The sequence below is a fragment of the Centropristis striata genome, chromosome 13 (assembly GCF_030273125.1).
Source record: "Centropristis striata isolate RG_2023a ecotype Rhode Island chromosome 13, C.striata_1.0, whole genome shotgun sequence".
In the NCBI taxonomy this organism is placed as follows: Eukaryota; Metazoa; Chordata; class Actinopteri; order Perciformes; family Serranidae; genus Centropristis; species Centropristis striata.
Window position 1 is genome coordinate 32706424 of NC_081529.1, and position 13013 is coordinate 32719436.

Genomic DNA, 13013 nt, shown 5'->3' on the forward strand with positions numbered 1-13013 from the left:
TAACATTCTTTAACTGGCCAGCCAAATGGGTTACAGGTAGGTCAGTGATAGGCTATGACATTTATTTCTACATGTATTGACGATGTTATAACTATTTTTAATAATTTTGTGTCTTTCTTGGTCATTTTGTGTCTTTATTTTTGTAATTTTGTGTCTTTTTTGGTCATTTTGTGTTTGTTTTTTTGATCATTTTGTGGTAAATGTGTGTCTTTTTTTGTCATTTTGTTTCCTTTTCTGGTCATTTTGTGTCTTTTTTTAGTCATTTTGTGTCTTTTTTTAAAGTAATTTTGTGTCTTTTTTGGTCATTTTGATACTGTCTCCAGCGTCCCCCAGGTAATTTGAGTTTGAGACCCCTGATCTATATAATATACGAGTTTAACTTTCTGAAATAACTGAAAAAAAATATTGAACTTTTTCACAATATTCAAATTTTTTGACATGTACCTGTATGTTTTAGGGAAACAGGATAAAATGTCCGTGTACCTGTGGGACTGAGCCAGCTGATGTGTGAAGTGGCGTCCACGTCACAGCCTCCTCCAGATATCCAGGTCCAGACCGGTCCTTCTGCCTCCTCAGCACCCTGAGAGGTCTCCAGAGTCCCGAGGGCGTAGGTGGCAGCAGCGCCGCCGTCGGCCCCCGAGGACCCCGCTGCCTGCGCACACCGAGCTGCCTCCGCTCCCTCCAGGTCCACGTTCATCCAGGGGACGTCGTGTCCCGCCGTCTCGGGGGTGAGGAGCACCGGAGCGGGCGACGCCTCCTCCACCTCCTCCTGCGGCGCCTCAGAGATGGAGGGTTGGGGGGTGGGGGTCTTGTCCCGGTCCGACACCAGGCTGTTGATGAAGCTGTCGCTGGCGGGGATGAAAGGTTTGGGGTTCTCCTGCTGGGGGGCCGGGGGAGCCTCCTCTGTTCTGGGAGGAGGTGAAGGAGTGTCGGCTCCTCCTAAAGGGACCACGGAGGGAGCCGCTGCCTCCAGGACCCGGGTCTCCTCGGTGCTGGTCTGAGGCTCAGCAGGTCCTAACTCAGAGTCAGAGTCGGTGCAGCTCAGAACTGAACCTTGAGAGGCTTCAGTCACCTGACCTCTGAACTCACACTCCTTCCTGTTTAACAACACACACACAGACAGTATGGAAGAATTAAAAAAAAAACGTAATCAATAAATTAAAAGTAAAACTACTCAAAGCAGAAAAAAGTCCTCTATAACTGTTATGGTATTATATATATATATTTTTTTTTTCGTTTTTTTTTTCGTTTTTCATGTTCACTACCACAGGGCCACATATAGGAGCGTGCACTTAACCAGATATGATGAAACTGCAATTTTAAATATGTTTACAGTGCAATAACTTAACATATTTCATGCTCAAATGCATGTAGAACAGTATAAATAGGAATACAAAAGGTTTGAAGCAAATAAAAAATAAGCACTTACTGTGATTTATTTTTTTTTTCAGTGCAAGAACAGCAGACCAACATTAATTGCAAGAAGTAATTTTGTGCATTTTTACACTGCACTTTTAAGATTTCATGCTCAAATGCATGTAGTTGTACTGAGGGCCACTTCAAGTGAGGGTGTGGGCCGTATGCGGCCCCCGGGCCTCCAGTTGCCCATCCCTGGTCTAGATAATAATTTCCCTTTCAAATAATGTTTAAATTAGTATATATATCCAAAGCAGACTGTGGTAAGTGCAATTACTGCTTGGTTTTGAGATGAATTTTGTGTTTTTTATAAAATTATTTTCCTGAAATAAAGCAAAATTGAAATCTAAAACTTTGTAAGATAAAACTCAAGTTAGTTATAACTCAATTTTGACCAAAAATTTAGTTTCTGCAGTTAGACTTCGTAAAGTATTTGTCTCCAAAATGTAGTGGAATAGAAGTATAATATAAGTTTATAACCAACCTGGGAGGAACGACCTCTTTACTGTTTCCCCACTGGGCAGAAACAGGAATCCAGCCGTTCCCGCTCGGTTCAGAAAGCGTCACACCGATTCTGAAATACAAGCCGCGATCCTCTCCTACCGCCCACACCTGACACACACAGAGAGGAACACTATGTAGAACAACAGAGGTGAAACACAACAACAGCCATGTTTCCTTTAGGGGGAAGAGTGGCCGCTGGGAAAGTCTCAGGCCACGCCCTCTCAAATGTCCGCTCACTCAGCGTGTCTCCATTACAAAAAGGCCTCAGAGGGATTTAGAGACTCTGGAGGTGACGTATGGTTTTCGGTCGTCGCGTAATCGCTGAGCAACAGTTTCAACCGTGATCACATACGCAACGGATTAAACACGGGAGAAGCAAATGTGGCCGCTGTCGCTAACTGTGCACAACGTCTGTCGCTGATCATAAATAAACCAGCATGGCTAATTATGCGCAGCGTCTCTGATCATAAACATGGTGATGGTGAATTAACCGACATCACTAACTGTGCACAGAGTGTCCGGTGCTTGTTGTAAACAAACAGAGATCACTAAGTGAACACCTCCTGCAGCAGCAGCACATACACACTGTACTGCTACAGAGCTAACCGTTAGCCTGTTAGCAATTTGCAGACTGGACGCTAAGGGGTTAACATCCCCTCCGGCTCTGTGACTGCAGCTGGGAGAGACTGCTGCAGGAGGACTGTGGCGCTTCGAAAAGTCTCCAAAAGTCTCCAATAACACCAGAAAAAGTTACTGGATTTGTCACTAGTCGCTTTTTTGAAAAATAGTCGCTAAGGGGGTCTGAAAAGTCGCTGAATTTAGCAACAAAGTCGTGCCAAAGTTGGCAACACTGCTTTGCCAGCTTTTACAAATGGCATGTGTTGTTGTGGCGTCGAGTACTACGTCACATCCTGCTTAGCGTTCTATCCAATCAGCAACCAGGCTTTTTTCAGGGGAGAAAAACGGACCTGCTCTTCTACAGGGACGAAAAAAGTCCAGTCAAAAGACCGATCCGGACGGCTCATGTTCAGATTAGGGGCGTTTCGGTGAGTGAGACCCGCCTCATTCCGGTAATTGGACTGTAATGGAAACAGCCCTAATCACAGGTAACAGCCTACACACGGAAACACTACCACTTTTGTCCACAGGGGGTCGCCAAATAAACACAAAATGAAAGTTTCTTGTAGTTGCTTTAAATAAATTCACTCAGTTTTTACTGAATTTCCTTCTTGTGATGACAGGATAAGAATCATGTTAAATAGAATTAAACTTGTATTCCCTCTTTTAACCCATTTAAGGCGGGAAAGCATTATCGCATTTCTACCATTAAAACCGGGAGCGCTGTTGTGTTATTCAGATTTCAGATTTCAGATTTGACTTTATTAATCCCACAGTGGGGAAATTTCTTTGTTACAGCCGCAAAATTTTAATTTAAGTGGAGAAATGTGCAGAGTGCAGATTTATGCAAAAATGTTCAGGTTGTGTTGGTGTTGTACAGTCTTATGGCAGCTGGAAAGAATGATTTGCGGAAGCGTTCCTTTTTACACCGTGGGTGTAATAGTCTGTTGCTGAAAGAGCTGCTCAGAGACCCCACAGTGTCATGCAGGGGGTGAGAGGGGTTGTCCATGATGGATGCCAGCTTGGCTAACATCCTACCATCCATCCATTCTACCATTAAAGCCGGGAAAGTGGATACGTCGTTTTGTAGTATTTGTTGTTTTTTCCACCTATTTTCAGTCTCTTGGCCAATGAAATGCATCAGAATACACGTGGGAGTGTCGCAATGCAACATGGGACTTTTCCAGAACTGAAATCATGGTGGAAGACGACTATAGCGGAGGGAGCTCAGATATAACAGCTATAAGCTCTCAAATACTTTTTGAATTTCATTTCTATCTGCTACAGAGGCTGAAAATCTTCTTTTGAATTTCCAGAAAAACTTCAGGTTTTAGGGTTTTTTTTCCAAAATCACCCAGAGGTTTTACAGGCATTTTTGTCCAGGCGTTTTAGGCCTAAATGGGTTAAAGGTGGATTAGTTGCACTAATGGGACACAGGCAACTGTTACTTTATAAGGCCGTATACTGTAACACTGGCGCTGGCTGCCACCTCGCTCACGCCATACCCATAATTGCAGCCCTGAAATATGAAATATGGGATATGATGACGACGGCTTGGGCAGCTTCTAATTAGGGAGTCTCCCATATGTCAGGCCAGTAAGAATATAGTCTGGGGATATATAAGGCTGGGCCTGAGGTGTGACTGCGGGGACATTGGCTGGACTCGTGTTACAGGGCCGGGGGGGGGGGAGCAGGGTGAGACCCAGGAGGGGAGGAGGTGTGAGGAGGTGTGAGGTTTGGGTTTGCAGTGCTAGCAAAGTCCTCAGCAGTGAGATAGAGAGGGAGCGACCCCGGCCCTGATCTGATCTGGATCGTCCTGAAACCAGATCCAGAGTCGAGGCTAAAGGGAATCGGTCAGAGGGGAAGCAGCTCAAGTGCAGTGGAAGCAGGTTACAGTGAGGTTTAAAGGAAAAGGGTTAGAACGCTAAAGGAAATAATGTTCTTAATAATAAAATGTCATTTATGAAAAATTTTAGGAGGTGTTATTTTTTAGGTGTCTATTGCATTTAAATGTTCTGGTTCTCCCACAAGTAAAAAATAAATGAGAATCTAAACATAAAATAGTGCGTTAGTTAAGTTAAAATAAGCCATAAAATATAACATAAATAAAATATAAAAATAAATTAATTTAAATCAGTCAGAAATTGTTCATAAAACCCCTTCAGTAATAATAGCGAGTGTAGTTGACATTGCAATACAACACAATCTTTATTATTGTTATTTATATGAATTATATGATTTTTTTATTTATATGAATTTATTTAATATATACATATATATATATATATATATATATAATAAATTTATTTTATTTAAAGTAAATTAAATGTATTTATTTAGATGAATTTATTATTATATATATATATATATATATAAATTCATATAAATAACAATATTATATATATTATTTATTTATTTATTTAATTTATTTTTTATATATACATATCCATATCATTTTTTTTTAAATAAATACATTAATATAAATAACAATAATATTATAGATTGATATTTATTTATATTAATTTATTATATATATATATATATATATATAAATATATAAATTCATATTAAAATAAATTAAAGATACATAAATTCATATAAATGCATACAAATAACAATAATATTATATATATATTTTTTTTTAGAAAAATGTATTATATATATGTATGCAAAATATTTTTTTTATTTATTCATTATTTTTGTTTATATTTATATTTGTTTTTTTTTAGTAATTTGTATTATAATATCAATAAATGCATAATGTTTCCAAGGTCAGTGAGTAATCGTGTCAAATGAATGTGATGTCATTACTGACCAAAATAATCGTGATTATGATTTTTGCCATAATCTTGCAGCCCGAGCCTCGTCTGAGTGTGATGATGAAATTATCAAGAGAAATCTTTGAACCTGGTCGTTGAGTCCCACGTCCACCATCATCATCTCTCCTCCGATGCTGATCCAGCCGGAGCCGCACGGGTTGTGGGAGTTCACGCCTCGTCTGAACCACACCTGAAACACACCACGCACAGAAATACGGGGGGTTGCAAATTTACTAGATTAAAGTGGCAAATCTACAAGAAAAAAATGTGCAGATTTAAGAGATTTAAAGTGGTGAATCTGCTCGAAAAAAGTTGCAGATTTACGAGAAAAAAGTGGGGGAAAAAAACAACTTCTTTCTTGCAGATTTACCACTTTAAATCTTATAAATCTGCACATTTTTTCTTGTAGATTTGGCACTTTAATCTAGTAAACTTTTTTCCTCAAAATATTCCCCCCCTCCCCCGGGTCTGTATGTCTTCTTTTTTTTTTTACACATTCTGGCCGTATGTAATATTCTCCAATATTCTCTAGGGTTGAAATTTGGAATTTGCATGTATTTCAATGAGTGCCCTATTAAGGGTTAAACAAAGTACTGATATTCTTCAATTCAAGACGATATACAGAACACAATATTTTCCGGAGGTATAACAATGAGGAAGGACAGTGATTTAATTTTGTTTTTCAGATTTAGGATGATGATCACAAATATGTATGGTTAATTTGGGTATGTAGCAAGGTTATTATAGTTAACGAAAACTAACGAAATAACGGACACCAGAATTGAAAAAACATTTTTGTTAACTGAAATAAAAATAAAAACGAGGATTTAAAAAAAAAAAAACGATAACTAACTGAAACTGTATTGTGTGGTTACAAAACTAATTAAAATTATAGTGTAAATGTCTTTCGTTTTCATCTTTGTCAACTTTTTTCATATGTAAATCTTTTTGGTTGATTGGAAAAAAATTCAATTTTTTTAAATTTTGTCTTATATTTAGTGTTTTTGTTGACTTTTACATGTTCAAAATAAAATTCTCAAACCAACAAAAACCCCTGTGTGGTGTATTGCTTCACCTTGTAGTCTTTAGTGACCACCCAGACCACGCTGACTCCAACAGCCACATGAAGCGCTTCAACCTCCGTCCCTGGTGACTCCACCTCCACCCACGAGGAGCCTGAGAGGAAAAGACGCTGCATGATTACTGACATGGAAAAAAGACAAGACTGTAGGGTACTTTTTGTAAAATAAGGAATATTGACAATTTACAAAATTGCATCATAAGGTCACAAAAATCACAAGCAATCTAGAAGAAGAGATACAAAGACACAATTCTCCCAATCATAAAGTCCAGGGTTCGTACACTTTAGCAGTGGTCAAATTCAAGCTTTTTTCAAGGACTTTCAAGGTAAATGTTCAAGCGTTTCCAGTATCTTACACCTGTTGTAAATTGCATGTTTTAGATGAGTACTTACATACTAAAGGGGGAGATTTCACTTAACCATACCAACAGAGATGGTATTACACTTTTAGGAGCAATGGTCTAATACTTTTTTCCATGACTGTATTTTTGGTCATTTTTACATCTATTTTTGGTCATTTTGTGTCTTCTTTGGTCATTTTTACATCTATTTTTGGTCAGTTTGTGTCTTTTTTGGGTCATTTTTACATCTATTTTGGTCAGTTTGTTTCTATTTCGATAATATTGTGTCATTTTTTGATCATATTTGCAACTATTTTTGTAATTTTGTGTCTTTTTTTAGTCAATTTTTCATCAATTTTTGGTCATTTTGTGTCTTTTTTGCTCATTTTTACATCTATTTTTGGTCAGTTTGTTTCTATTTCGACAATATTGTGTCATTTTTTGGTCATTTTTGCAACTATTTTTGTAATTTTGTGTCTTTTTTTAGTCATTTTTACATCCATTTTGGGTAATTTTGTGTGTTTTTTGGTCATTTTTACATCTATTTTTGGTCAGGAGGAACGGTCTTCATTTCAGATAGGCTACTCATTATTTTTTACATTGAATGTGATTATCTATAGTCTATAGATGGATGTAGTCAGATTGCAAGAGAAATACAGTAAGAATTTCAAGCATTTACAAGCACTTTATCCAAAATAAAATCCAAGCACTTTTAAAACCTTGAAAATACAACATTTAAATTCAAGCATTTTCAAGGATTTCAAACACCTGTACCAACCCTGAACATTATCACAGAAGATGAAAAGAAGTCAAAGAGAAAATCATGTTTAGTGTGTGCCTGTGAATGTAAATACCAGTGGGGCTGTCCAGGCTGAGGCCAGTCCGGACCATCAGGTTCCCGTCCCACAGTAGAGCCCACAGCAGGTCCCCGGGGCCCGCTGACAGCTGAGCCACCTCCTTGGGCACTTCCACTTCCTCCCAGCTGGAGCCTTCAGGGACCCGAGGGGTGATGCCCTCCCTGAACCACACCTGGACATAAAGATCAGGTCAGAAGTTTGGATGGGGGTATAGCATTAAAATAATCAATCCTTACCACAAGGTTTGACATATATACAAGATAAATGCCATGAAAAGATAATCAAATAATAGTATCTAGTGTAGAATTTTATCAGGGTTATAAGGATATACAGGTACATCTCAAAAAATTAGAATATCATGAAAAAGTTCTATATTTTTGTCAGTCATTGCAGAATGACTGACAAAAAATGACTGAAATGAATTTTGTTTCTTTTTTTAAATAATTGTGTCTTTTTTGGTAATTCTGTGTATTTTTTTGGTCATTTTGTGTCTTTTCAGTCATTTTGTGTCTTTTTTTGTAATTTTGTGTCTTTTTTAAATAATTGTGTCTTTTTTGATAATTCTGTGTATTTTTTTGGTCATTTTGTGTCTTTTCAGTTATTTTGTGTCTTTTCTTGTAATTTTGTGTCTTTTTTGGTCATTTTGTATCTTTTTTGTAATTTTGTTTTTTTTCTGTCATTTTGTGTCTTTTTTAGTAATTTTGTGTTACATTTTACCCAATTTTTTGAAAATAAATAACCAAAGAAATTCAATGTGCGATTTATGGCATTATAACTGTGTAATACTGCACAAAAGACAGTTCTCACAACTTCCAGGATTTTTCTGTTTTAATAGAGGTGCAGCAAGATATGTCCCAAAGGAAAACGAAAATTAAACTTGTACATTATATAGATTCATTACACATAGAGTGAAATATTTCAAGCCTGTTTTTCTTGTAATTTTGATGATTCTGGCTTAGAGATAATGAAAACACAAAACTCAGTGTCTCAGAAAATTAGAATATTGTGAAGAAGTTGAATATGATGGTATATGATATATAATAGACGAGTTTCACTTTCTGAATTAATTAACAAAAAATATTGAACTTTTTCATGATGATGATGATTTTTTGAGACATACCTGTAATTGTCTCAAGAGGCCCTTTAAATGTGATGTAAATTATGTCATGCTGCCCTCTTGTGGACAAATATTATAACTGCACTTAACAGCAGCTTGTTGCTAAAATATATCTGACCTGAGATCCAAATTTGCAGCATCTGATGTCATATTCAGCTGTATAAATATGCCCAACAGCTCTATATTATTGATTGTGTTACGTAACTGAGACTTGAGATAATATCAAACACGTTTGATATGATCCAAACCAAGACTAGGAAAAGACTGATATGAAACAGAGCAGCAACTTAACCATGGAGACGACAGGAGCGCCATGACTCCAGTAAAACTCCTAGATTTACTAAAGACTTTCAGCTTTTAGTCTTTTAGGGACTGTGGGGATCTTTTGGTGTAAGCCCAGGATAAGTTGAAAAAAAGAAAAAGGGGAACAAGCTTAGTGTACTTCTCATGCTTTAAAACAGGGGTCTCAAACTCAAATTACCTGGGGGCGGCAGTATCAAAATGACCAAAAAAAGACACAACATTACTAAAAAAAGACACAAAATGACCAAAAAAAGACACAAAATTACAAAAAAAGACACAAAATTACCAAAAAAAGATACAAAATTACCCAAAAAAGACACAGAATTATTTAAAAAATACACATAATTATTAATAAAAGACACAAAACTATTAAAAAAGACACAAAATTATTTTAAAAAAAGACACAAAAGTATTTAAAAAAGACACCAAATTACTAAAAAAGACACAAATTATTTAAAAAAGACGCAAAATTACCAAAAAAAGTAATTAAAGGGACCTTCCACACACAACACGGTAAAGTACCATTCATATAAAACTCACATTAAACTTTCATATCAAGGTGGGGGCCACAAAATATCGTCACGAGGGCCACAATTGGCCCGAGGGCCGTGAGTTTGAGACCCCTGGTTTAAAACCTTTGTCAGCTGAGTGTTGGTGCAGTAAACTGACCTCTCCCTGCTGGGACACGCCCCAGAGGTACGGGTACCTCCCCGACTGGTCACTCATCTCCCAACCACCACAGCTGATGTCACAGAGGGGCAGCGGGGGCTTCCTGGGGTTGTCCAGGGGGATCTGCAGGAGGACAGAAGGAGGCTTTAGTCTCAGTCAGACCTGGAGTCACCTCCTACCAGGAGCAGAGAGCCTCAGACCTTGGACCAGGAGCCTTGAGCCGTGTATCTCCTGTAGCGGATCCACCGCCGGCGACGGACACAAGAGTTCCACTTCTTATCTGGAGAGAAGTTAGCCGGGAAATCCACCGCATACTCCCAACCCTGAGGAGAAACACAGAGCTGAGACTGGAGAGGAGGAGGAGGGGATTAACAGATGGAAACTTCTCCTCTCTCCCTCCTCCTTCTCTTCTCTTCTCTTCTCTTCTCTTCTCTTCTCTTCTCTCCTCTCCTCCTCTCTCCTCCTCCTTTCCTCCTCTCTGTCCTCTCCTCTTCAACTTCTCCTCTCTCCTCCTCCTCCTTCTCCTCTCTCCCTCCTTCTCCTCCTCCTCCCTCTCCTCCTCCTCCTCCTCATCCTCCTCTCTCCTCCTCCTTTCCTCTCCTCTGCCTTTCTCCTCCTCATTCTCCTCTCTCATCCTCCTCCTCCTCCTCTTTCTCCTCTCTCCTCCTCCTTCTCTCGTCTCCTCCTCCTTCCTCCTCCTCCTCTCTTTCCTCTCCTCCTCCTCTCCTCCTTCTCCTCCTCCTCCTCCACTTCTCCTCCTTCTCCTCCTCCTCCCTCTCTCTCCTCTCCTCCTCCTCACTCTCCTCCTCCTCCTCCTTCTCCTCTCCTCCTCCTCCTCTTCCTCCTCCTTCTCCTCTCCTCCTCCTCCTCTTCCTCCTGGCTGGGACTAAAAACTCTAAACGTTTGTCTTTAGATGTGAGCTGATAGTTTTCCAGGAGTCTTTTTAAAGTCTTCTGATGTATATGGAGCATTAGGAACATATCAATCCATTAATAATCATATAAATAAATGAACCAGCCTGTGTTGGTGAGTTGCTCCTTACCCCGGTCTGGCTGGGTTCTCCTCCACAGCTCTGGTCCACGTACCAGTCTCCCTCCCACTCCCAGCTGCGTGTGGGCAGCTGGAAGCTGTGGAGCGGTTGAGGGTTCATGCCGGTCACGTCGCTCCACGGCCAGCGGTCGGTGGGCAGCAGGGTGTCGGTGAAGCTGTCCACTGGGTTCCACCTCTGAAGACACACAGAGAAAAATCACTTAAACAACATAGAGCTGGGAGACATATAGGCCGTCGCCTAGAGCTCCATCTGCTGGAGGGGCGCCGCCAGTCACCCTCGAGGGAGAAAAAAAAAGAAAAGAAACAATAATAATTTTCGATGCCCATTGTCGCCCTCGCTTCGTGTTCTGTCTTAATAATTAATATTAACAAAATAAAGAAACAGATAAACAATGACATTTTGTCACTTGTGGTGCTGAATCACGTGACGTGTGGTCATTGCCTTGCCCCCCTTTAGACGGTCAGATCGCTGTCAGAGGCCAGGTCACGTCAAGTGACAGACACGTTATGCTTTAATATATCTTGCAAGATGAAATATATATATATATATATAAATATACATATATATATATGTAATCTATCTATCTATCTATCTATCTATCCATCCATCCATCCATCCATCCATCCATCCATCCATCCGAATCTACATTACTAAACACCATATATCTAACAAAAATATACTGTAATATTTAATGGTAAAACCTTTAATTTATGCGGCATTAATAAAATACTTTCTTGTCAATTATATGGCAGAACAGCGTTTCTTCTGATGGAAAAAAAATGTATTGATACAGTAAAAAAAATGGAATAAAATGGCAATCTTAAACGGGAAATCAACAGTGCCAATATGTTTTTACCATAATATTAAAAAAAGTTAACATAGTTAACATCTAACATTAACAGCTAACGTTAACAGCTAACGTTAACAGCTAACATATTTATTACGGTAAAGATCTGGCAGCCACAGCTGCTTTTTTTTTTTTTACAGTATATCTGACATGAAAAGTTTACTGTTTAAAGTGGTACAGTGACGCTAGAAACCCATGATGATCGAATATGATGCATTTCTGTAAATAAAACTTCCCAAATAAAGAAGTTAAAATCATCCATCCATTCATCCATCCATCCATCCATCCATCCATCCAAGCATCCATCCATCCACCCATCCATCCATCCATCCATCCATCCATCCATCCATATATCCATCCATCCATGCATCCATCCATCCATCCATCCATCCATCCACCCATGCATCCATCCATGCATCCATCCATGCATCCATCCATCCATCCATATTCCATCCATCCATGCATCCATCCATATATCCATCCATATATCCATCCATCCATGCATCCATCCATCCATCCACCCATGCATCCATCCATGCATCATCCATCCATCCATGCATCCACCCATCCATATTCCATCCATCCATCCATCCATCCATCCACCCATCCATATTCCATCCATCCATGCATCCATCCATCCATCCATCCATCCACCCATCCATATTCCATCCATCCATCCATCCATCCATCCATGCATCCATCCATCCATCCATCCATGCATCCATCCATGCATCCATGCATCCATCCATATATCCATCCATGCATCCATCCATGCATCCATCCATATATCCATCCATCCATCCATCCATCCATCCATGCATCCATCCATCCATCCATCCTATATATATCGGTATATCACCCAGGCCTAAAACAACCTCCATCATCTCCACTATAAGTGTGTGAGTGTCCAGCGGGGTCCCACCTGGTTCTCGTAGGTCTCCTCCCGGTAGCGGATGGAGGTCTCGCTGGGCATCATGTTGAGGTAAACATGGTGGTCGCAGCCGATGCCCCAGCAGCGGCCCTTCCCCGCCGTCACACGCTTCAGCTCCAGCAGCGTGTCGTCGGCCCGTTCCCATCGCTGGCCGGCCGTGGAGAGGCTGTACACCCGGCCGTACACGTCCACCGCCCACAGCATGGTGATGGGCATGATGGCCCTGAGACAGGAAGGAAGAAAGATCACACTCATCCTTCAAAGCTGTCTGGCTTTTATTTTATCACTCTGTGCACTTCAAGTTTTATTGATATCCTGAAGAGATACGACTGTGAGTAAGGCTACATTTACATTTAGATTCACCTTTCAATAGTGAGAGTTATTTTCCCTCTTTCTCTCTCTTTCTGTCTCGTCTGCATCACCATAATAAGACATAAGCAAGAGAAAAACACACTGCAA

General features: G+C 39.7%; 1 protein-coding gene and 1 long non-coding RNA gene across 2 annotated transcripts in view; one reads left to right on the plus strand and one right to left on the minus strand.

Annotated features, from left to right (window-relative positions):
* LOC131982946 (uncharacterized) overlaps positions 1–13013 on the plus strand; it is a 596045-nt gene that overhangs the window by 291295 nt on the left and 291737 nt on the right. The gene's annotated exons all lie outside the window — the stretch shown is intronic.
* Positions 1–13013, minus strand: part of tecpr1b (tectonin beta-propeller repeat containing 1b) — a 29459-nt gene that overhangs the window by 14853 nt on the left and 1593 nt on the right. The window contains exons 3-11 of the mRNA XM_059347502.1: positions 12546–12777; positions 10768–10950; positions 9926–10048; positions 9726–9848; positions 7634–7808; positions 6433–6533; positions 5446–5547; positions 1901–2028; positions 484–1097 (exon numbers count right to left, since the gene is read on the minus strand). Coding sequence (XP_059203485.1) covers positions 484–1097; positions 1901–2028; positions 5446–5547; positions 6433–6533; positions 7634–7808; positions 9726–9848; positions 9926–10048; positions 10768–10950; positions 12546–12770 — 1774 coding nt within the window. The 5' untranslated portion in view covers positions 12771–12777. The remainder of the gene's footprint in view (positions 1–483; positions 1098–1900; positions 2029–5445; positions 5548–6432; positions 6534–7633; positions 7809–9725; positions 9849–9925; positions 10049–10767; positions 10951–12545; positions 12778–13013) is intronic.